The 25,460-nt window shown below is 44.2% G+C and overlaps 2 protein-coding genes across 5 annotated transcripts; both read left to right on the forward strand.

Annotated features, from left to right (window-relative positions):
* The first annotated feature begins 6,986 nt into the window (after nt 1–6,986).
* On the forward strand, nt 6,987–9,306 carry fibinb (fin bud initiation factor b). The gene has a single exon (XM_012834686.2). It carries the CDS (start codon nt 7,633–7,635, stop codon nt 8,254–8,256), a length of 624 nt encoding a protein of 207 aa, XP_012690140.1. The 5' UTR covers nt 6,987–7,632; the 3' UTR covers nt 8,257–9,306.
* An 892-nt stretch (nt 9,307–10,198) lies between these two features.
* Nucleotides 10,199–25,459, forward strand: bbox1 (butyrobetaine (gamma), 2-oxoglutarate dioxygenase (gamma-butyrobetaine hydroxylase) 1). Of its 4 annotated transcripts, none has more exons than XM_031569404.2 (8): nt 10,199–10,280; nt 12,362–12,801; nt 13,701–13,815; nt 20,470–20,668; nt 21,894–21,999; nt 22,768–22,964; nt 23,290–23,456; nt 23,920–25,459. In XM_031569404.2, the coding sequence occupies exons 2-8, from the start codon at nt 12,412–12,414 to the stop codon at nt 24,078–24,080; spliced, it is 1,335 nt and encodes a 444-aa protein (XP_031425264.1). In that variant the 5' UTR covers nt 10,199–10,280; nt 12,362–12,411; the 3' UTR covers nt 24,081–25,459. The 4 variants fall into 4 exon arrangements, with proteins under 4 accessions (XP_031425264.1, XP_031425263.1, XP_042564011.1 ...); XM_031569403.2 differs by having other exon boundaries at nt 10,217–10,296; XM_042708077.1 differs by lacking the exon at nt 10,199–10,280 and adding an exon at nt 10,808–11,824.
* The last annotated feature ends 1 nt before the right edge of the window (nt 25,460 follows it).

The raw sequence follows: 25,460 nt of genomic DNA on the forward strand, positions 1-25,460 counted from the left end.
AGCTCTGCCCCTTGCGGCCGGCGCCCTGGCAGATGGCGCGGGGCTTAATGCCACCACAGTTATTCTCAGCCCTGAACTCTCCAACCATTACGGCAGGAGTTCGGTCTGCTTCTGCGCCACCCTCCACACTCAAACACTTAGTGCATATGGAAAGCATGTGCACTCCCTGGGGTTAAAACGGGAAGGCCTCTGGCGATGCGAGGAAAAGGTGTGCCCGACGACTCCATCATTTTCCTGCCTATTACACCTGAGCCGTTCAGGATGTGCCAAAAAACACCAATCCCTTCCTAAGAAAACAGAGCAATGAGGCTCAACAAGAGGGTTCTACAAGAAAAACGTTAGTGTGGGTGCCCCAACGATCCACAGAATGAATGTTTCTCTTCTGCCTCTAGAATTCCTGAAATTATACCTTAGCACAGATTTACCAAGTGTTTCTTGCCTTTGTGACATCACGTTTCCAGAGGAAAATGGTCATGCTAACTGTAAAGTGACGTGGCGTGGAGCCAAGACAAATTACACATGGATGACATCTTTCTCTGGTAGTGAGAAAAAGAAGACGAACACTTCGTTCAAGTCAGTCGTGGGCTCTTTCAAGCTGTTCCAGCACTGACATCACTCCCATGCTTCCCTTCCCTTTTCTCTCATTCATTTCACCAACGTAGCCTCTGATTGAGTCCAGAGAGGCTGCAGTCACATTCACTCCTCTGATCCTTTCGTACTGGGCAACAGAACGCCACATAGTTGGTTCAGTTTTTCTAGGCTCTGATGACAAATCATGCAGCCTGATTTACTAAGTGTTTCAACCCTTTTGTTTTTTTATGAACAGCTCCTACAAGTCAGCCAGTGATCCCTCTGGCCACCTGATGAATTTCTTTGTTTCATGTCCTTGATCCTCCAGGTTGTCTGAGCCTCCCTTTGAAGCCTTTAGATTTATATTTCAGGTGATGAAACCCACCTAGACAGCATATCAAGCTTAACCTCAGGACTCCTTCAGAAATATTTGGCTGATCTTGCAGGAGTCATCTGTTCAAGCACTCCTCTCAACTCCCTACTCCTCGGATGACCTGCTGCTTTATCAAGAGAATGGGTCTGATCTGTCAGCTCGCAGAAGCAGAAGAGTTTACTGAAACTTAAGCAAATCAAATACACAGACAGAGAGAAAATGTGATCTCTGTGCCAAGGTTTGGATGGATCATTAGCTTTGACACATACACAAAAGGACACATGTAGACACACTCATGCACATGCACAAACACGTGCACACAAATGCAAATACACACACATACAGTAGGAGGATATTTATAACAATATCTGTTCATGAACAGTCTTGTTCCTGAAATGTTTCAGCATGTATGGAAAAGATCACCCGGCACAGCAGGTTTACACAGCTTTGGAGTACAGCCAGACATGAACCCAGCACCCATACGACACAAACATAGGAAAGGTTTTAAAGGTGCGTGGTGTGGAACTTGAAGTTGCGCTTGGAAAATCAGTTAATAACCAACATATTCTTCCACAAACACCTCCATTTTGGCTCATATTACTAAATCAAGAGTATCCCAACCACATGACACTCACATGCTGTCTTTTCTGTTGTGAAATCAATCTGTTACTTTCCAGTCCCCTTTAGATACAGCATTGTGAGATAATATTTTTTTCATGTTTACACAGACAAAGAATCTTCCCTTTGCTATCTTGTGCAAAGAGCCCTTCAACTTCCTGTTTTTCCAAATGTAACATGACCAGAACCAAATCATATGTTGGCATCCTGTTTCCAAACCTAAACTAGCATAAATGAGGCTGAACCTTATTTAAATGCACACATACATATTCGAATGTACAGGGCCTTTTCATTTGAAATATGTTGATGTCAAAACTCCATCAAAAGTCTATCCAATCTAGATGTAACTGCATTGTTCTATGAAGCCCATTAAAAGGTCTTTCATACCGTGAAGACATCCCACTTTTGTTGATACTACAGTTTCCAGTGTTGTCTGTCAACACGTCCACTGTTACATGGCTCCTCTGCACAATACAAAGAGACCAGTGACATGATATATGAGTAACAGTAATCGTTTCTCTCAATTTATTCAGTTGAAATTCATCACATTCATCTCTGTTTGCTTCCCTGTTAACTTGATATAAAAAAAAAACACTGAATGTTTTGACATACTCAAGAAGTCCAAAGTAAACTCTTCTAGCTAATGGAAACTATGTGAAGTTGTGACACGTACCAGTAAACCACAGGGAGACATTTGTATTCTTATTCAGTAAATTTGTTTAATAATTCCTTCGTGGTAAAGTAATGACCAGCCTACAAAAAAGTATCTAATATTGGAATCGGTGGTTGTAAATAGGGAACAAACAAATGCATTTCACCGCAGAGGAAAATTTCCACTCCGCTTGGCCTGTGCTTGGATTTTATCACCATCTTTTTTATTGTTTGTTCTCCCAATTTCCATTTAAAGACGTACTGGCGTGATCCAAAGTGCAGAGAGTGTGATTACAGGCACTTTTGCTGTTGGTCTGTCACTCTCCCTGGCTCGCTTGCTTATTGTGTTTAGAGCTGGGCGACTCCACAGGCTATAATCTGGGAGCTGACAATCTGTGCTCCAGTCATACTTTCCACTCATTTCCACTGACGTAACCCAAGAGATATGGATTCCTCTCCACTCATCATCCAAAGGTGGGGATTTGGGGGGCTGCAGCTCTGCACATTGGCTGTTGGATTGGCAGCAAGATGGAATGCCTGGTGGTTATAAAAGGCAGTTAAGAGAACTCATAAAAAAACCTTTCTGACATTTATTGGGAACTTTTCAATAGTACTATGAACTTGAATGACCCATTCGGCAGCAAGGTTTATTAAATATCAATAGTGGATGGAACAAAATGGTGGAAACAGCTGTCAACTTTTATGCTACCGGCAGACTACTTACGTGTTCTGGGCCTTTCTGTCTAGGCTCCTGAATCCGTTTTTACTGCCCATCCTGAAGACGAGGGCCACCTCACATGGGCCTGATAAAAACCTGTCAATATCGCGATAACGGACTTTCCAGTGTGTCACATCTGCACATGGCATTAATGCTTTTTCCAGTTTTTGCTTTGTTCCAAGCAGAGAATATCATTTCCGAATTTTATGCAGCCTCTTTGCACGGATTGTGAATTGGTAATGCGGTCGCAACAAAAGACTGTACATGAGTGATGAACTGTGTGTTTTTTCCTGTTTTCCCCCCTTTAAAATTACTTCACTGTACGGCCAATGACTTCATCGCCACCTCTTGTTCCATTGTACAATGCACAAGTCACACTCAGTTAATGGACGTCAAAAGGACAAACAGCAGGGCAGTTCAGCTATTCTGTAGCAACACATGCAGTCTATTAGGTTCTGATGATGGCAAACCTCTGTTTCAGGAGGGTTCGGTACAGAGAGGGGGCTTGCTGATCTAATTTAGTTCAACTAAATAAATAGTGCTGCCTGCCTTCCTCATCTCATCCCGCAGTCTCCTCTATTCTCTCCCTTTCTGCAAAACATGAACATTTGTTTTGCAGCTCATCTCCAGAGGAAAAAAGCGTGCGTTCAATTTCCGGCGGCCTTAGGATAGTGATTTGTGTAACCATGTCCCTTGAGTTCCTTTGGCGTAATGGCATCATAATTGCTTCAGTGCTGCTTTAAAAGCTGTGCATAAGCGGAATGGAATGGTTCAAAATCCTCAGATCTTCTAAAAACAAAGCTCTGCTTCCTTCTGCTTTAATGAAGGATGGAAAAACAGCCCCACGGCAATATCGGTCGAAGATCCCTTTCAACCCGTGAGGACAACCGTGGAGCCGAAATGATGGTACAACCTGTAGTACCAAACTTTATCACCTGACAGTAAAGATTCTTGGTGAAACATATGCTCACATAAAATGTTGGTGATGTTTGTCCTTCTCAACCTTGCACAAAAAAATCTTTAAATGTCCAAATTGTATGTTTTAACCAATGGGACAACTCTTTCATATTCATGTTGCACAAGCCGCTTTGTTCATGCTCTTAAGTTATTAATACTGGTGTACATGCTTTGTTTATGGATATATACTTTCTCAGAATAAGATTATCAGTGCATAAACTATGTTGGAACCTTTCTGCACGCCAAAGATGGACTTATTCTAATGAAGAGCTCATTTATGATAACTTTGACGAAAGCAGTGACTGATGTCCTTGAATATGTGAGACCACAATCTTTTTTCCTTTAATAAGTATGCGTTGGCATGTGTGTATATATCATGCTCAAGTGTATCAGTGTCTGTGAGTCTCTTTGTCTTTTTGTGGGTACTGCTGGCTTGGGTATGTTTCCATATGGAAAAGACATGAAGAATGACAATGGGCGTAAGTAAATACTGGGAATGGCGGGATAGCCTCCGACCACAAATCAGCTGGAAAAATCTTATAAGCAGTTTTTATAAATAGCTCCTGGTCCTCCTAGTCTCTACATTGAGTCTGCCTCTCCACGCCTTCTCCCCCAGTCCTGCGACAGCATTGACTGCTCTCACAAATGTTAATACTCTGTTCCAAAGAGGTGCTCCTCTTGGGCTGATCCATTGCGTCAAAGCTGACAGGTCTATTAGGTAGTACTCCTCACAGCCTCGTTCAGGAGATCTGTTTCGCTCCCTAATGCTCCTCCTCTGCTTTTAAACATCTCTCTCTGGGTGAACGCAAACAGGCTTTTGAAACGCAGTCGTTACAGAACCCTGTTTCAACTCACGCTATTGAGACGTGCCCAGATCAGCGCCGATGCCCGTTGCGGCTTCCAGAACTGTGTCACATTAAAGAGTTGAGTGAACTTGGCTTTATAGATCTGGGCAACGCAGCTGATACACAGAGGGCTGACTGAGCTCACAGTTGGACGGAGCACAGGGGGCTTGTGTCTGTGATAAAGCTGGGAAAGAGTGCTATTGGACGGCGACCTTATTAGGTTGCTGCTCACTCACTCCGCAGTATTCCACAGTGCGGGCATTCACGTGTCTCCTATGACTTCATGTTTTATGCGCTCTGCAGAGAGAACGGCAGAACATCTGGTCAGACTAATGAAATTTACAGCCTTGCATGTTGCACAGCATCGCCTTGTTTATTAAAGGCTACCAGAAACTCACCTAGGTTTCCCTCTCAAATGGTATTGTAATGACAGGGCAATAGAGTGTGAGTCTGCATAGGTGTTTGGGTTTAAGGGGACTTCATATTAAAAAACTTTAGGCAAGAGGATTTTGCCTCGCCTTCTTTTAGTGGATATACGTATATGCATATGGGGGTATGCATTGGTGCATACACCCAGTGTGACATCATGTGTAATTTAAAAGATGTGCAAAATTGCCAGGATGTGGGGTTCTTTCAACTCTTTTACGTGGAATGGCAACCTTCTCAACATCTGCATATTTTATTGCTGAACAGCTTGATGCCTCTTAACGTGATTTTTAATAATTGACTTGTTTTGTGGTGTTAGGGGGGATTGGGATGCAGGCCAGCCACGTACATCACACTTTTGGCAGGAACTATGAAAGCACCAACCTATCATTAAATCTGGCCTTCCTGGGGAACTGGCAGTCCCATCCTGGTTCATCTGGGGTTCATGATATTTATAAGTAATGCCCTTATCTCTTGCCAGGGGGTTGAGATACAAAAAATTAAACCTTCAGTTAACATAACCAGTTGAACAAATCTATTTCCTGAAGTAACAACATCTCAGTGGACATATTCAGCAATACAATTTTGCATGTGTGCAAATGGTACTAAAATATGTGTAATAATTCAACAAAAGGCATATTTTTTCCCATAATTTTCCTCTATGCTGTCAACAGAAAAGAAGGCAAGAAAATAATTTGTTGAGGTTGAGTGACCCTAATTAAGGGATCCAGTGTTGGTGTTGGTGTTGAAACCGCTAATTTTGATGCAGAAACAAACCTCACTCACATGATCCCTCTTTCAGACCTACATACTGAGGGGCTGCAGCAGGGAGCTGAGACTGCAAAATTTAGTGGTTTGCACGTGATGTATATTTTTTTCTCCCTCTCAGACGTCTGGATAATTTGGTGGTTATTGGTCTTCACTTATGCCTCCGTAAAATCTTTTCCAAGAGTTATGTAACTTACCGTACGTAGGCATACGTGCAGTTTGGATGATATATATATAAAATAAAAAATATGTACACACTGAGAAGCAACAACTCATTGCACTCCCTGAGACAAAACCCTCATCCTGACACTAAATTATAAGGTTATGCAACAATCCCTACAATCTAAACAGTCTGACTGAACATCTTAAAATACTTTTGTTCATGTGGTCTTTGCACAGACCAGGGTTGAATCAAATTGGATCTGACACAAATCTGACCCTAAAAAAAAGAATATTTTGTCAGGTCTGTCTCAGCACACTTTTGACCTACTCCGATGCAACCCTGACAGGCTTCCTCTGGGGCCCCAGTGAAAGGCACGCATGCCAAAGACTGAAGAGCAGATCATGATGTCACTGCAGAAAGGCTCCTGTTCATTCTCACTATCTGGAAAGGCTGCGACCTTTCGTCATCACTCACCAGACCTGTCTGGGTAATTGCCCATAGAAACGCTTCAGTAGCCAAGATGGACGACTATAGGCTCTTGTAGTAGAGGGGGCTTTATGCAAACGACCCTGAGTAACAAATTCAGACAACCGTTTACAAAGCAGAGGGTGGTGAGGTGCAACACGATTGTGCTTTCAATTGTCAGACAGGCTGAGTGAAGTATTAAAGCCTGTAAGGAATCAAAATCATTCAAATGAATAACTTCAGAAAGAGTGAACACAATTTACTATGTAGTACTTCATATGGAGGAGAACATTTGTTGTGATTTTTGGGGAGAGGACAGATGTGGTAATTTTTCAGTCTCAAAAGCTGGCTAAGGTTATTAATTCAGGACAATGGGTTTTTAGCTATAGTCAATTTTTTAAACTGTTTACATTTTAAAACTGTCTCCAAGACCCCCAGACTATAGTTCCCTGTGTACAATATATACAGCGCACAGCTTCTAAGAGTGTCCAAGGACACCTAAACATTCCTAATAGGTCCTGCTACTTTAATAACATGGTCCTGCCTCAAATAGCCGGCTGCCAGAGTGCATGCTGCCTTTTAAGTGAAGGAGTGAAGGAGTGACGGGCTGTAATTTGAGAGTCGGAGAGAGGGTATCATTAGCCTAAACGTAGAGCGGTGCATGAGCACAGCAGATGTTGAAAGCAACCAAGGACACAGGCAAAGCCTTTTTTTTTTTTTAACATCTAATCATCTCTTGTCGACGCATCTCACCTACATTTTCTGAATTATACAGAGGGGCATTTTACCAACAAGTATATGGCTCTGCTCTCCTAATCCACAAGCAAATCAAAGGGACAGCGAACAGCACTAAAGGGAAGACTGGTTTAATTGTCTATTCGTTTTGCCGGGACTCGCAACTTGGTGAATTGTACTTGGATAGACTACCTGTCTTCAGATTTGGATAGCTTTAGAATGCTATAACAAATAGAATTGAATGGATTCTCATAGGTTCTGACTGGACAGATAGCCCATCAGTGAACGAGTCCTTTCAACGAGATCTCTGAATTGTTGGAGGTTTGTTGCGAGGGTTTATACGATGGCTTCTCTTCACCTTATACTAACTGTTTGGTTAGTTACGCTGCGCCCTTACAGCGCACTATTTTCGGGACCCTTGTTTCCGGAGATGTCTAATGGCACGTTCCATCATTACTTCGTACCAGACGGTGATTACGAGGAAAACGACGACCCGGAGAAGTGTCAAATGCTTTTTAAAATGACAGACGACAGAAAATGTGGTCTGGATGAAGACCAGGATTCGGTCATCCGTGATGATTTCACGATCATTAAGCGTCATATCGAGGACGCTGCCAGGGTTCTGGAGGGAATTGGGAAGAGCATCTCCTACGACCTGGACGGAGAGGACAGCTATGGAAAGTATTTAAGAAGAGAGACAACGCAGATAAACGAGGCATTCACTAACTCCGAGAAATCATTGTTGGAACTTGAGGTAAAATTCAAACAGAGCCAAGAAAACGAACTCAAAGAAGAGCACCGCATCGGTGACGACTTCCTAAACATGATCGTTCATACCAGGGACGGGTTGAAAGATACTCTGGACATTTCACTTGGGCTGAAAGACAAACATGAGCTGCTCTCTCTTATCATCAGGAGTCACGGGACCAGACTAAGCAGGCTGAAAAATGAGTATATGAAAGTCTGAACCAAACTCAGTCAATTCTTATGTATTTTGAGGGGATACCCAGGTGCCTTTTCTTAACTTTGCTAAAGCTGTTGATATTCATTAATTGTAACATTATTTGATTTTATACCTTACTCTTAATACAATAAATATATCAAGGTTAAGAAAGTACTTTTCGGAATACAAAGAAGGGTGAGAATCTTTTTAATTGACAGTTTTGGGGAGTAAAACACAGAGTTATTGGCTATGTACTGTAACAATGACTAGGTCTTACAGGGAACCTCACAGGCCCAGATGGAGAACGATCAATAATGTTGTTAGTCATGTATTGATTGTATTACAATTTTGTGTGATTTAGATAACACCAAGCATCCCCTATGATTGTGAACATAAGACTCAGCTTATGAGATCAGTAAAGTTGTGTAGAATCAATCAATTGCATTGAGTTTGATATGGAGCTCAAACTATTTTGGCAGGATTATGGCTGACCACATACAACATATGCAGAGTGATGTAAACTAAAAGCCACAGATGTTTACAGCAACAATAACAATAGCAAGCAAATATCTTGCAGCTCTGCCCATTTGATCTGTGCTTGAGAGGTGTAAGCAAACAGCTACAATGGGATGTGAACAGCATTGGTATTATTATCTGTATTATTTTGTTATTGATAACATTAGAGTATTAATTATAATAAAGGAGTTGAGGTTGTATTGTAACCTATCTCTATGTCATTTTAAATCTTGTTAATAAATCCTGACTACAAATGTAGGCCTATGTGACTCTGGCGGATATTGTGTCATACAAATGTTCTTATTGAAATGTAATACTGTGAGTGTCTATATTTTTATGTGGGATAAAATATATTCTTGATGTCAAATTTTGCATCATCATAGTAAAATGTATATTCTTGTGATGGTAATGTTATGAGATTACTGAGATCGACTGGGGTGATAAATCCCAAGACCAACCAAGATGACTGCGGGCAGGAATATTGGACTTCAAATACTCAAAAGGTGTGTCTACATTCCTGAGGTTGTTCTTTTAATATAATAAAATCTTCAAGCTTAAGCATTTGTTTTCTGTACTTTTCAGTGCTCAAATGAGACTGCACGGTTTTACATGAAGCACAAGCCAGCAGAATACATCCAGATTAGTCCAAATAGGCAGGTGCTGTCAGTATGCAGGATACAAATGGAAGTGATAAAATTGTGAGCATCACAAGGGTTGATGTTAATGTGTCCCTGCGGACCCATTACTAATTTTATGGCAGGTTGCTACGAGAGGCTAAAAGTACAAGTACATTGTTTGGACCTAATTATGTCTCTTGCAGCACTAACTTGTGTTTTAAAAGACAAAATGTTCAAACAGGCCTTGTGAGGGGCATGGCTTGCGATTCCAAAATAAATTTGCACCACACTGAATCATTAGGCCATATGCACACCCAAGGGGCATTCACTATACAGAATAAAAGGTTATGAATCGGTCATTAATAGGCTACTAATTATTTATACAGAGTAGAGGCGACACAAAACTAAACTACCTCGACTGACATCTAGGTTTAATCAAATCCATACAGCTAACTCACTAATTTAGTGGAGTTCTGGTTGAGTTCTTAACTGTCACTTCACCAATGAAAGACAATGAGTTTATGTGCATTTGAATAGGCTATATGCTATTAAAGACTCCAATCTATGCTGTGGTATTCAAATTTCTATGGAGACAAGGCAGTGAGGACTTAGATAGATAGTAGGCTAAATGATCTCCCATTTTGGACAAAAAATATTGACTACCTGTAAATTGTGTATTATGTGTCCAACACTTTTCAAGAGGTAGACTTACAAAGTTAGAGGTGTTTATGATATTAAACCCCAAACCCAATCATATTCTTATGCGCACTCTGTAGCCTTTAATGTACAGACTATTCATAGCCGAGACATTCAGAAATTCAGGCCAGTAACCTTTCCCCTACTTTCACTGTCAGCGCAACATTATTCTCACGCCTTCGCGTTAAGACACATCTCAGTTAGCTACTCCAGAGCAAGGTAATTCTATATTCAGGTAACTCTTTCATAATGCATGCTTTTATTAGGACAGGTAAAACCACGAGGGAAAAAAACAGTTTTGATTATGGCGAGATAAATGTTTGTTTACAAACTTGAAGCTGGTGTGTTTGCTAGTGAGCTGCCGATAGCTAACCTTGCTGCGACCGTTGGCTGACTATGACATCAAGGAAGAATGGTTCTAGTTCAGTAGACATTCTGCTTGTTTTGCCTCAGTAAGAACCAAGTCAGTAGTATAAATAAGTGCAGAAAGTGCAAGTCCTACTAGCTTTAACACCAATAGTTATAGTTCACAAAACGGAGACAGTACACAGTAGCCTAGCCTATAACTATTAGTCAACTAGCTGTGAGGATACTTGCTAGCTTTATGCCATTGGTTTTCATTGCGTTCATGCTACGATGCTAACCTGTCAATGTTGCCACTGAAAATAGAAGTGAATATCGAAAGTGTTTGACTGTGGCGCGTATGTATCGCCTGTATTGTAATTGGTAATACCATTCTAATTTCCAGCTCACACAGAAACTACCATGGTATCGATTGCCTAAGTATTTTATAGAGAGGTTTATGTCAGGTTGTACACACCCATGCCAAGCATACTTGTATGACCCCTTACCTAGTTTACGAACGCTCCCGTGGTGTGTTGTATTTAATGTCATGTGAAGTCGTGTGTTGGACCAGCTGGGATGTGGACATGTAGGGTCAAAGGTGTGTACTAGAGGAGGAAACGGTTACTTTGACCTAAGTGGAGTTGTTTAGAGCTCAGGGTTCAATATGGGTCCGTGGTGTCAGTCTGACTGCATACTTTAAAATGATAAACTAATCAAAAGGCAGGAGCCCAGTCATGCATAATATAACAATTATATACAACTAGCAGCAGAGTGATAAGTCCTTGTTCCCTGTTGACAAATGTGAGGACCTACTAGGTTGTTAAAATAAGGAATGTCGTAAGCGTATTATTGACATCTGGAGTTTGCGATTTAGTAATATTGTACTGTGTATTACATTTTATTGATCTGAAAAGTACTTTATTATTAGATTGTCTTTGGACAAAAGCATCTGCTAAATACCTTAATAATAACCATAACTGCATATAGAATGGGTAGAGATGGTTACTTCTATGGGGATTTTTTAGTTTGATAAAAATTCTGTCCATTTTCTTTAGAGTGTAGTATTGCCAGGATACACACCTTACTTGGTGCTGTAGCAGGACTTAAAAAAAAAAAAAGCCCCTATTTATTTATTCCAAGCAAGGAGTCACTGTCTCGAGGCAGCATAACAGGAACAAATCCGTTTTTTGACCACCAAGGTGACATTTGTGTGACCCCTTCACCTCACTTCTCTGCAGGTGGGGGCAGGTAGAGTGCAGGGTACAGTTACACATAGCACAGTCACATTGTGGCAGCTCTAAAGTCCTGAAGCCAGGCACCCAGGTGTTCAGTCAGCTGAGGTGTCATTTCCCTCGTCTGTGGTGTTATGCAATCACCTGTTATGACAGCATTTTGATATAAAATGACTACATCTTAAGGTAATGGTAAGGCTTGACAGAGTTGATTTTTGTTAATAATTTGTTGAGTGTTGAGTGATTATGTCAATGGTTGATTTTTGTGTTTTATATGTTTGTGTTCTATCCCTTACTTTATTGGCTGATCACTGGGTGTTTTCTGAAGGCTCCAAGGGCACACGTGTATTCATCTCCTCTCTTGTTTATCTCCTACTTCTCTTTTTGATAGTAGTCTGTACAACTATGTAAAGTACGAGAAAGATGAGCTGGGGTCAAATGTTACGTTAGAAGGTGTAAGATTCTGAATGTTTGCCTACATTATTCTGTGACAATGATTTACATCTCAAGCCTGGATTGGTTTGGAGGAAGTGCTCTAAGCCTTATCTTCTGATAGATCCCCATTGCGGACTGACTCTGCATTTTGTATTTGCATCTGATGTCAAATTTCTCTGTCTTGATAACGAAAAGGCTTGACTGTTGTAAGTAGACAACCAGTGGTGTCAGTGTAAAGCCTTACGTAATCACTCAGTCCTTATTTATGGCTGCTCCACTCCACTGCAGGTAGTCCAGACTCCACACACGAGTCCAAGTGGCAGCTGCGCCTGTGAAGGATGTTATCAAGGCTCGCTCGCTGTGTCTCCAGCGCCTGCATATCTAGGGCAACCCGGCAGGTGGTGAACGGCCATGGGAAACGCAAACTGCCGGCCGTCCCTGTGGTCGCGTACGCACGAGGTCACCAGACGCTCGCCACTGCTACCTCGTCCCTTCCTGTGGTCGGGGCCACTCCGGTGGTGAGGCACGCCCGCACCCTGGAGCAGGAGAGGCTGCTGCAGGTGGAGTGGGAGGATGGAAGCTGCAGCCTGTACCCCTTCACCTGGCTGCGGGACAACTGCCAGTGCCCCCTCTGCACCCTCCAGTCGGCCCAGGCACGGAGTCTGCCGCTCTCCCAGCTGGACGTACACACCGGGGTGGACAGTGTTCAGGTCACGGAAAACAACAAGGTAGGCCACGGTGCAGCTTTCAATTGATTGCTCATTTGCGATCACAGTAATCTCTCTCTTTTCACACAGAGATATACACATGACCTATAACCTCCAACTTATTATAGAGAAAGAGATTACACGAGGCGTGTTTGTATAACTGAAGGGGCAGCTGAATCTGGGTCTGTTCAACTCTTAAGCTCAGCGATCTGTTTCCCATTAATCAAAGCCTTACAAACAAAAGCAGTAAGATATGGTTTGAGCGATAAACAATACTAATAAGTACCAGTTTTTACTAGCCTACATGATATCTGAACAGCGCCACAGTGTGTGAAAGTAGTGCTATGAACCAACAGGGCCAGATCTTTATTTTCGAGGGTTAATTGAAACTAAAATCCTTCCCTAGTTGGCAGCGAAAACAAAACAACCGGAATGGAAAGTAACCTAAAAGCTAGTCCTACATCCTACACACTATCGCTATGTGATGTAAATGTGTGTAAATGGAACTTACTATGTGTGGAAGAGTGTGTGCGTGTGTCCGCTTGGTAGAGCCCCATAGAGTGGTCACTTACCTGAAAGCTTGGACGCACTCTCTGCCCTGTGGCTCTGTCTCACCAGATGTGAACCAGCCAGCTCAAGCGTCTTTATAAGTAATTCATTCAGTATTTCTTTTGTGGCTGTGGTGGTGGTGATGTTCCAAACAACAGTTAATTCAAAATGCCACGATTCCCCAAAGCTAACTAGTGGCGTATTTCAAAGGAGGGAAACAGGGAAACAGTCTGTGCTTTCCCCACCATGTGATCTAAACCTAACTAACAGTAGGTCTTTTTTGCCTTTGTTTGTATTCATGTGTGCTATGATGATGTATGTCCTTCTATTATGATGATAAAGATGATACATTTATTTCCTTTCCCATACAGGTTTCTGTAATATGGCCTGACCAGCACAGCAGTGAGTTTAATCCTAACTGGCTGAAGAAACGTTGCTTTTCACCAGAGGCAAGGCAAGCTACACAAGAGGAGCTTTTCCTTAATGGTATGTGCTGTTCTGTCAGGCCCACATAACAACAACAATAATAATAATAATATATTTAATTTAAAAGCGCATTTTATGACTCCTCGATGCATGAAGGGATTAGGCGGAGCCTTCCCAGTGTGCAGAGGTAAACAATGTTGAAGCCAAGGTTGACAGCCGTGGTAAAAATGTAGTCGTTGTAGATTGTGCAATCTTCATGACACCAGCAGGAAAAAAACTCTGAACTTGTCTGAACGTGGCCATGACTGCAGCAGAAGGTGGCCCCCAGTTAGCATACAGCCACCCAACATGCCTCTCCACACAGGAAGCCAGATAGTCGATATTGAGCAGTTGGGCAGTATAATATCACCAGATGTGCTATTTCAGCTCTCCAGCCTAACACAGTTGTTAAGATTAACAGGACCATTCTCAGTAAGTTAACTTAGTAGGCAATGTGTGAAAATAAATAATAAGGAAAACCCCTACATACAACAGTTTAACTTTGTATTATTAGTTTAAGTTTGCGACTTTGCACATATGCCTTGCTTGCTTTCCCCCCTTTTCATTGTGTCCATGGCGGGGTAACAGGAGCAAGTCAATCTTGTAGCTACACACATAAGTGACATTTGTGTAACCCCTTGCAGGAGAGATCAATCTTGCCTCTATAGCCCTACATGTAGGTCCAGAAGGACCTAAAGGAGCAGCACACACCTTTTCCTCCCATAGGACATGATTGTGTATGTTATCCTAAGGGTAATGGATTATGTGTTTGTCCAGCATTGTTGCTGCAGGAGTGTAATGTCTAGTGCTACTGAGTTGAGTCTCAGGTGGCCACTTCCACGCAGTCTAGGGTGCCGTCAGCCAAACTGCCCCCCCCCCCTACTGTTGTTGTGTTAGCCCCTCACTGGTGGAAACGAGCACTCTCCACCTCAGGCCTTCTTCAGGCTGCCCCCACTCCCGGCTCCAGGGGTTTCCGCTCCCGACTGCTGCCAGCTCAGCAGCGGGAGCGATCTCTCCCTAGATGAGGAGCCGAACATGTGCTCCCCGCGCTCCCCACTTCCCTCCTTCTCTGGGTTTAATTAGATCCTCCTGAGGGACACGCCGAAATTCCTTCCCCTTACGTGGAAGAAGAAGATGCAGAAAAAAATCTCTGGAAAGGGTTCTGTTTTTCGACCGGTTGGAAGCCTGCAAGGTGCTGCTGTGCTCTCCCTCGGTGGACCTCTCTGGGCCTCAGTGGGGGTCACGGTCGACACTGGCATTCCTTGTCATTCAGTGCGAGCTTGCGTTCATAAACAACTTCCTGTTTGTGGAAGCGGCGCGCAGGCAAAGCTGAAGGGAGCTGCCTCACATGTCTAATAAATCACTAGAACTACTCTCATTCAGATCGCACAAAACATTTATTTATGGCTCTTGTGCTTGTGGGCTTTCTTCATCAAATCATGCTAACCACAAATATGTGTCGTTGACAGCATTTATTAAAACATTGTATTGTAAACAAATACTTTATGTTTGTCATTACGTTATATTGTTGTATTGAGTTGTAAGAGTATGGTGGTGTGAGATGTATTATTGTGGGATTCAAGTGTGATTATTTTTATAATTATTACTACAAAGAGCTTTTAGATTTAAAGTGCCAAATTAAATGTATTAAGTATTGTTATGGTAAGCGTGAAGTCAGTTGCATAGCATTTCCGCCCCCTCTGTTGAAGTGATAAGATGTTAGTTTCTAGCCCATAAATCAGGCAGAGAGAGCCTGAGGAAAACAAGGCTCCGCGTGCGGGGCCGTCTAGCAGGACTGGGTTTTGTGTGGAAAGTTTCTCTCAGCTTCCTGCCTGGGCCATATGGAATAGAGATTGGGGGGAAAACGAGTTGAGGGGGCTCCTCTGCTCGTAACCGCACACACAAGCCCATCTCTCGGTCTCACTCTCTCAGTGGGCGTAATCCAAAGAACACTGAGGACTGTGTCAACGAATCAACAGGCCTTCACTAATTGACGTGACCCGCGGTGTCCAGGCAAGCCATAAATTATCTGGACAAACTGTTTCTTGTTCATGTCAGTTCAGGCTTTCAGTGCCATCACACAGCACAGACCAGTTTGGCATAGTCGTTCCCTTTGAGGTCCTCCAAGTGCATTTCCATCCCCAACAACTTGAGAATCAAGGGCAACTCCGTCAATGCGGAATGAAGCATTCTACCTGAGTTCAGATTGTAGGCTCTCTGAATTGGACATGAATCAAATGAAACTAAGAGCATAGCAATGAAGTGAGTAAGAGAAAATGACTGAAATGAACAACTGGGCCGCCAGAAGTTATAGCCGCATCTTGTGTATTGTTCCCGATTAGCCATGGGGGGAGCGAATTTATCAGAGAACATGGTTCCAGAACATGATGTCATATAAGCTCTGCAGCACATCTCCTGTAGAGAAGGAAGGAATTGTGCCCCAAGTCACAAGAAAACGTGGGAGTGGAAGGGAGTGGAAATCAAGTAGTGAGGGATCACATTAAGAATGCAGCTTTCTTCAAGATGGAATGAAATGTGTGATTTAAAAGACACAAGGGACCGTGCAGAAAGGCTTCAATGGAAATCCAATCACTTGACCACAGGTTATGCTTTGGTAATGGAGGTCGTAAAATGTCAAATAAACAACGGGGGTCTCACCTGGCCGGCATGTAAAAACATGCTCCTTTGACCCATGGAGCCGTCTGCTCCTGCGTCGACAGCCCCGGGCAAGTTGTCCATGGCCTTTTGAGTCTCCTTCCATCAGTGACATGGAGCGCTTCCTCCCCATCCTGTGCTCTTTGAACCCCTGCCTTTATGGATGGTTGGGTTAGGGTTAGGGTAGGGTGAGGGTGAAGAGATGCCATTTGCTTTGGCTAAGAGTCCACTGTGGTTTCCTTCATCTTTACGACATTTCCCTCCGGCCATTGAACTAATCCCCCTTGCAGACTGTCTGTTTGCTCACTGCATCACTGTCACAGTGCCAAACCCTTCCCACGGGGCTTTCCTTCTTTTACGCTTCTTTCATTCTTCCTTCAGTCAAGTGGTTCTTTTGGACAAACACAATGATTTCTCCCTTACCATTTCATGGTTTTGATAGACTGTACTAAATTGAATGGTATGTCATGGGTTTGACAGTTTCATGAAATTCTGTGCAGGCCTGTACACCAGAAGCTAATCAATCTTTTATTTTAAACTGTAATATTTCATTGAAATTATTCTTTGATCTCCCCCCCTCAATATCAGATTTCCCTTTTTGATAATAGCCATCTGGTCATTGCAGTGCCCTGTGACTTTCTCCCCATCTGTTAAGGTCATCTGGTCTTAGAGCTCCCATCTCGTCTTTAAGGTGGAGCCCCGTCTGGAAAACAATCTCCCCTGAATAGAGCGTCCCACACCGAAGAATAGGCTCCTTTAGGAATTGAGCCTTATTTTCCCTCTAACCTAAAATGTGCTGTTAAAAAGGTTAGTCTGTTCTGTTCTTAGAGGTGGTGGTTGTAGAAAAAGGGGTGTGTGGCTGAAGAGAAAAGGCTAGACACTGAGGGCTTTGTGAGTGGGGGCAGGCAGGTACTATCTCATACACCAGTTCTCACTCATTGCTCCACTTGGACCCAGTTTCAAGGATCGTCAGGACAAACCTAATAATCTCAATCAACTTCTCTCTGGCTTGTGCTTGGGGATATATGCCAACAGCATCTGCATTTGATCATTGTGCTGTTGCTTGTTGCGATAAGGAACAGTATCCAAAATAATATCCGAATCATTCCCTGAAGCAGTCGCCAAAAAAGATCACAGTGATCGTAGTTCTAGACAGTGCAGAACAGAACTGTGCCCTTTCAAAAGGGCCCTCATCTCAGCTCCACTGCTTAACTATGCCCCTGTCAAGGGGAGACACTGTTTTTCCCCTGTGTCTTCTGTGATGGCTGCCTTATCTGTCTGACAAACTCAGGAGCGTCAGGTTGAGTCACCTTGTCTGGAAATCTCACCACAGCAGACCCAGAGGAGGGAGTAGACAAAGAATGCCTTCACTCTGCTTCTTCGCTCCTTGTCCACGCACAGACACACACACACACACACACACACACATACTCTTTGCTCGGGACCAGCTGGAAAATATAAAAAAGAAGAAAAGAATTAGGGAGACTAATCTGTGACTAGCTCAGCAGAGTCCGCGTAAGGGAAATCGCTCCAGAATGGCCAGCATTGCTGCAGCCATGCCAAGAAACCGTAGCGGCAAATTTGCGATCGGTGAGAAAGGGAATGTGAAGCATTACACGGCAATAAGCATGGAACACTGGGACAGCACCATCTGAACCTCCCCACCCTGGGCTCCTGGCCCAGCCGCTCTCTCGCTCTCTCTCTCTCTCTCTCCCTCTCTCTAACTGCTGATCTTCTGATGAATGAGTCTGCTCATTCATTTGGATCTTCAGTGAAACTCTCCTATCTTGCTCTAACACCCCACCCTCCTCTCGCAAAAAAGATGAAAGATGGAAAAGATGATGATTTTTCTTTTTGCTCTGGTCTGCTCTCCACATCTCTCTCTCTCTCTCTCTCTCTCTGTCTCTGTGGATGGCTTCACATCACTTTCCCCCTGTAATGCTCCAGCTGTAATGTGCACATGACAGCTGTAGGAGATTAGGAGCGTGGGGTACCTTCCCATGGAGTGGAGGGGATAGAGAGAGGGAAACAGAGAGAGAGAGAGAGAGGGAGAGGGAGAGAGAAAGAGGGAGAGAGAAGGAGAGATATAGAGAGAGAGAGGGAGAGGGAGACAGAGAGAAACAGAGAGAGGGAGAGAGACAGAGAGAAACAGAGAGAGAGAGAGAGAGAGAGGGAGAGAGCGAGAGAGAGAAACAGAGAGAGGGAGAGAGAGAGACAGACAGAGAGAGAGAAACAGAGAGAGGGAGAGAGAGAGACAGACAGAGAGAGAGAAACAGAGAGAGGGAGAGAGAGATGGCGATGGCTGAACAGGGATGACTGTTTCCTCTGTGGCTTTGGCTGGAATGTAGACATGAAGGTGTGCTTGGTGCTCAGACGTGTAACATGAGCTCGGGGCCACGTGTTCTCCTGTACGTCTTGACTGATCCATACAGTATGCCGGTGAACAGGAGATGATGTACGGTTCAACTTACAAGACGGATATTACAGCAATGTCAGACTTTCCACATTTTAGATTTGGAAAAGGTGATTTCAGATGGCTTTTTATAATGATACCCATCTGTGCACTGAAACCACAGCAGCAGAACCATACAGTCAGATTTACTGAAGGACTAGACAGATGACTGGAAGCTGTTGTCAGAGTGCCTGTGTGCATTCCATGCAAGATATCCACTCCATCTATGCATGCTGCCAGTGCCAAGCATTGAGGTTTGGGTGCTGTGATTCTAGGGGACTTGAGGGAAGATGGATGGCATCTACCTAAGGAACAACAAACTGACAGAGGAAGACTAGATAATTCAGGAATTGCGGTGGGGGTTTTCCAGTCGAAGAAATGTGGAAAGCTTAAGACTCCACTCTTACCGGGAACCTATTCCTATTCTAAGAGAACATCAACAGAAAAGTGTCCATTCCTATTTCTTATGCCAGTCATTTACAATATTATTTCACAGTGCTAAATAAATAGTTTGTAGTGGTAGATGTGATAGACTTCATGGTCTACATTTACTGCCGTATAACTTTGAATAATTGCCATCTTGTGAGGTATTGGTTTAATAGAATTATTATTCCATTAGTGAAACAATTCCATCTGAAAGGGTCTATGGCAAATTAAGAGGATTGAAATGAATACCATAATTCTATATGCCTTTAGAAATGAAATGCTTAATTTTGTGTTAAAATCATTATACAATTGGTAGTGGCCAATATTTTACTAAATAATCAACAATCATATAGGCTAACAATTTCCATATCAGTGCTTCCACAATCACATCACATCATTGTGTATCCACGCCCTTTGATTCCGCTGTGTGTCCTCTGACACGGATGAGTGACTTTATGCCATGAGATGGGAGATGAGAGCAGAGCAGAGCACTATGTCAGAGCCGCACACGAGCAGAGAGCAGAGAGCAGAGATGTGCTCTGCAGCTGTGGACGAGCCGGTCGCCACTGGAGATGTGTCTATGGAAAAACGGCAGTCCTGCCAGCAGGGCAAGCCAAGAGAGTTTCCACAGTCGGGAGTTCTCGAAAAGCAGGTCGTCTCCCCTCACAAACTGTTCAGACCACCGTGTTCTGGCCCCTTCTCCTGACAAGACATTCTGTTTAGGGGCGCATTGCTGTGCACTCTCACACTCTCTCTCACACACACACACACACGTAATTGAATCTCTCAGCGCCTCTGTGTTCTCTTTTTTCAATTTTTTCTTCTTCTCTTTCTCTCCTCGTTTGATTGAGTCGGCTCTGTAGGCCAGTTCTACGGTTGACAAACTGCAGCCTCTTAAATGTCTTACCCCGGCATCTCTGTAAATACACGGGTGGTTATTAACTCATCATTAAGATCTACGGGGTCTAGACTTCCAGTTATTTCTAAATGCAAACATGTGTGCCTGAGCAGGCTGTCTCCTGATCCGCAGTGCTTCTGGCTGATTGCTCCGCTTCAGAGTGATTTACAGCGACAATATGTTTTTATGTCGCGTAATCAAATCATAGGATAACGACGCTTCCTGGCTTGTTTTTGCACGGCAGAGCGCGAGTATTGGGACACTGGCCTGCGGATCCCCACGGCGAGCTTCGAGGAGGTTCTCCACGACGACAAGGCCGCGCTGGACTGGCTGCTGGCGCTGCGGCGCGTGGGCATCGTCTACCTGAAGGGGGCGCCGGTGGAGCAGGGTCAGGTGGCCCGCCTGAGCGAGCGGATCGGCTACCTGAGGCTGACCTTCTACGGGTGAGTGGAGCAGCTCTGTCCATGAAAGTGTAAAGTATGTACTTGATGTATGTGGTCTATTTGGTATCAGTGGTACCTAGCATGGATTTTGGTTTAACAGACAGTGGTGGTTTGAAGCTGAGACAAAATAACCCCCAGAAAGGCCTCCTCCAGCATATAGAGAGGCTCTGGCCGGGGGCCTTGTAGTTTCCGAGTCGAGGGTCCCAGTGGCCTCCAGAGCAGTGGCTTGCAGAGTGATTTACCACACCGCCGCGCTCAGCGCTGGCCTGGGATCAGCCGAGGCAGCGCCAGCCGGGGGAATTACCTGACACGGTCTATTCGGAGACGGGAACAAAAATCAGCGCGCCTGCCAGCGCATGAGCTCATGGCAGTGGTAGCTGTGGGCTGACTGGAGCAGGGAAGGGGCTTGTTGCTATTACTGAGGCCTTTACAGCCCATCCCCGCCCTGTCTTTTTTTTCTTTGTCTTTTTTTCTCTTTCACTCAGTCTCTCTCTCTCTCACACACACACACACACACACACACACACACACACACACACACACACACACACACACACACACACACACACACACAACTCCTCCCTCTTGTTAGATCATCGGAGCCAACGGTTTAGTTCAAGCATCAAAGTAGCCCAGCAGATGTGGGCCACCAGGCCGTGGGCCTTTGGAGGCCGGCGTGGTGTCCTCCCCTCTGACCCACGCTGAAGAGCTTAATCCTCCCATTCAAGCCACTCAGCCGCTCTTGGATCGGAACCGTTTCACTCTTGAAAATACAGTAATCTGGTTGGACAGCGGTTGTCTGATCTACAGCACTGGTTTAGCAGTCCAGCTTTTGACACAGACCTCAGCTACTACTTTGGTCAGGAGCTGTGTGTGTGTTAGAGTGAGCGAGAGAGAGAGAGAGAGAGAGAGAGACCGCCAGAGAAACAGATAGAGTCACATGTTCAGATGCTGGGGCATTATTCCAAATAGTCCAACTGTTTTTAGATCAGCAAACTCTTCTTTCTCTGTTGTTATTGTTCGTCGTCATAACAGTGTGAAGTGTTGTATTAAATTGTTTGGAAGGATGAATTTCAGGGTTGACTGAACCGACTGCATGGTGTTTTGTTTTTAAAATAGTAAAAGTTCCTGAAAAAGCTCCTGAAATGTATTTACTATGCTGTTTACCTTCGAGCACTGGAGTATTTTTTAACCCTTGTCATTCTGGTCCTATTTCAATCTCCAGACACACATGGCAAGTGCAAGACAAACCGATGGCTAATAATGTGGCCTATACCTCTGGCAAACTGAGCCTTCACACAGACTATCCAGCACTGCACTATCCACCAGGGGTGAGAAAACACACACACACACACATACACACACACACTCACTATCCAGCACTGAACCATCCACCAGGGGTCAGAAAACACACACACACACACACACACACACCCCATGTGTGTCATACACTTGCTATGCAACACACCTATGAACCTAAACAATAGCTGACCATTGTACAGGTGCTCCACCCAGAAAGCTACGCACAGATGAAAACAAAACAAACGATGTGGGAGCGACGTATGCGATTACTCATTCCACCTGCGTTTCTCTGTACATTTGGGCACCAGGGCCAACAGGCACATGTTCTGTCCACATTCACACTCACCCAGGTCTGACCCAGTCATCCACATGGCAGTGGGTGGGTGACATGTGGGCCATAGCAGAGCATTGCCTCTGTCCTCTCCATGCCCCTGTCCTCTCCATCTCATCCATATCTACCAGTCTTGCCCCTGCTACTGCACTCTGTCTCTCCAGGTGGCCTGGGGTACCGTGCCAGTGTCGGGGAGATGGCTCTGGAGCGATCAGTCTCTAGCAGTCTGTGAAATCCCCATGTGTCTGTGTGTTTTCACTGTATGAAAAAAAGAGGATTCTGTATGCCTCATCGGCTTCTGCCTGCAAAGAGAGTGAAGGGAGGGCAGGAGAAAAAGGATGTAGTCTAGAACCCATAACACTTCTTTGGCTTCTTCCTGCTTTTGCTTTGAGCCCTTTTTTTCTAGAAGAGACCTTTAAAGAGTTCTTTGGTTCCTGTCTCACTGTCCCACGGTTTCTCTTCTCAGGTTCAGTTCCTGCACTGCCTGGCGCAGGCGCGGGAGGGCGGTGAGAGCGAGGTGGTGGACGGCTTCCACATGGCAGAGCTGCTGCGCCGCAGGGACCCCGAGGCCTTCCGTGCGCTCACCACGCTACGCGTCGATTTCACCGACACCGGCACCGACTATTGCGACTTCTGTGTGCAGTCCAAAAACCACATTATTGAGTGAGTCCAGAAGCGCCTCACACACACACACACACACACACACACACACACACACACACACACACACACACACACACACACACACGTAGCCTCATATACACATCTCCCTGTCCTGTCAACTGAAAAGACTGAAAGCATAACTGTATGCTGCCTCAGGCTTTGGAAGTCTGGAGAGTTTATTTCTGCCATTACCACCATTCTCTTCGTCAGAGGGTCAAATTGGGAAATTGTGCTGCCATCTGTTGTTCAACATCGGAACTGTTTTTCTGTTCCTGGTTTCTGCTGTTTGGGTCATGTGTTGGACTGTCTCTGTGTCCAAGTACAGTGTGGACCATGTGGGGAGAGTGGTGAGGATCAACTACAACAATGCCACCAGAGATTCCGTGCTGGACTTTCCGCTCGACAAGGTCCAGCACTTCTACGCCTCGCTCAAGGCCTATGTAGGGCTGATGACCCAGCCTGAGAACGTGGTCACCTATACGATGAAACCAGGTGAGAGTGGGAGTGTGTGTGTGTGTGTGTGTTCGTTCCTAGTCTTTTGGGGCCATATGTGTTTACAAAGCATGTATGAGGACAACTGTGTGATCATTTGGACTGAATATAGGTTGGAACAATTTTGAGTTTAAAACACTTCAATGGAGTCAGAACTAACTGACATTTCAGGTTAAATCCAGAAAGTGCTGATATCACATCTTGCCCTGCAAAATGAGTGGGATTTGGGTCAATTATTACACAGACCTGTGTCCCATAAACTGATGTGATATCTGATAGTGTGTGATGATGATAGTTGTACATTAACTAGGAGAACAGTAAAGAGGAAATGAGATGACTTAATGACGATGCACCCTCTGACCCTTCTGTGTTTGGCCAGTTGTGGCATCTCCTGCTAGACATATGTAGTGTTGCACCTTTTCTAGAGTTTTCCCAACACATAATCCCTCCCACCTCACCACAGGCGACCTGGTGACCTTTGACAACTGGCGACTGCTCCACGGCCGCAGGAACTACCTGTCTGATGCCAACTCCCGTCGACACCTGGAGGGCGCGTACCTAGATTGGGACGAGGTCATGTCCCGTCTGCGGATCCTTCGGAAGGCTGTGCACGGAGACAACTAAATCCCCCCATGACCACTGACATACACAGCTCATCCGGGGCAGTCTCCAGCAGGAGGTTCCTCTGCTGTAGAGTGTGCACTACCAGCTCCAGCTAGGCAAAACTCAGTCACCCCCCCCCCCCCCAAACTCAGTCACTTCAGTGGCCTTAAACTGACGAAAGATCTCCACCAATGGCCCTGTCCTTGGGACTCAAGACTCAAGTAAATGTCTGTTGCTTATGCATGTTGAGAAGGGTGACGCTTTCATTGCTAGCTTTCTTGTCTCTCAGGGCTTTCCTTATGTTCATTCAAGTTCAACCCTTCCCAATCTGGTTGTGGCCATGGCTTTCATTTCCCATTGGTTTAACTGAGAGATGTTTAAGGTCACCCAACATGGTGGGCTATTCAGCCATATTTCTACTTGCTATTTTTTTATGTTTTGGTGTCATGTTTTTTTTTGTTTTACTGAAAAATGTATTTTGAATACAAGATCCTGTTGGCCAGTAAGCCAGGAAAAGTCTTGGGGTATGGGAATATGCCTTAAATCTTCTTTTCTATTTTAAGATTTTATTGTATACAAATCGTTATATTTTTATAAGTGTATGCAGGTCTTCACTTTAGCTTTAAACTCTTACACTTACAGTGTACAGACATCAGATCATGTAAGTGTATTATCTACACATCCAGTAAGCTACTGTGGGTTTCATATGCCCCTTCATTTCCATGGTCAGAGTATAGGGCATGCCAGTAGATGGGGACGATGAAGTAGCCAAAGAACATATTTGCAGATGAGGTGGGTGTCAATAGCCTTATATCCAATAAGCCTAATAGCCAGGGCCAATTTGTTTTTCAAACAAGTTTTCCCTCTTCACCACATACAGCCTGGTGCAGCATTCACAATTGGTATTGGCTTACAGAAGAGCATTATCAAATAGATTTGAAGTGTGTGAATCATTCTTTAACTATTTAGACCTTTAGATTTGTTATGGTCTTTCGTGTCCATCAGATTTGTCCAGACAACTTCCTCAGCACTTTGTGTCTTATTTATTGACGAGGATTGGTTTATGGCTAGTTTGACATGTCTATGCCTTACAAATCTACTCTACTTGGGTCCCCAACAAATAGTCATTAGTCATTTGTTCTGTTAGTAAACATGTGCAATCACACACTCCTTGGTAACATGCAGTGTATAGGTAGGACAGGATGTGAAGTCTTAATATTCTGGAAATATGGGAATAACTACAGCATCGATAAATGTTGGAAATCTGATGATGGTTTTTCGGTTAGCGTTTTTAAAATCACTGCGCTTTTGCCTTATGCATTATTACTACAGCACGTTCTTTGTGACCTCATTTGTTTCTTGCACACATCATTAAATAACAAAATGTGATCCACAAGAAAC

The sequence above is a fragment of the Clupea harengus genome, chromosome 6, assembly GCF_900700415.2.
Source record: "Clupea harengus chromosome 6, Ch_v2.0.2, whole genome shotgun sequence".
Classification (NCBI taxonomy): domain Eukaryota; kingdom Metazoa; phylum Chordata; class Actinopteri; order Clupeiformes; family Clupeidae; genus Clupea; species Clupea harengus.

Bases quoted from the DNA above. Each gene is read 5' to 3' on its own strand.
- fibinb (XM_012834686.2), top strand. From the start codon at position 7,633: ATGGCTTCTCTTCACCTTATACTAACTGTTTGGTTAGTTACGCTGCGC.
- bbox1 (XM_031569404.2), top strand. From the start codon at position 12,412: ATGTTATCAAGGCTCGCTCGCTGTGTCTCCAGCGCCTGCATATCTAGG. The intron at 22,965-23,289 runs GTGAGTCCAGAA...GTCCAAGTACAG, and splicing joins TCCAAAAACCACATTATTGA to TGTGGACCATGTGGGGAGAG. The intron at 23,457-23,919 runs GTGAGAGTGGGA...ACCTCACCACAG, and splicing joins CACCTATACGATGAAACCAG to GCGACCTGGTGACCTTTGAC.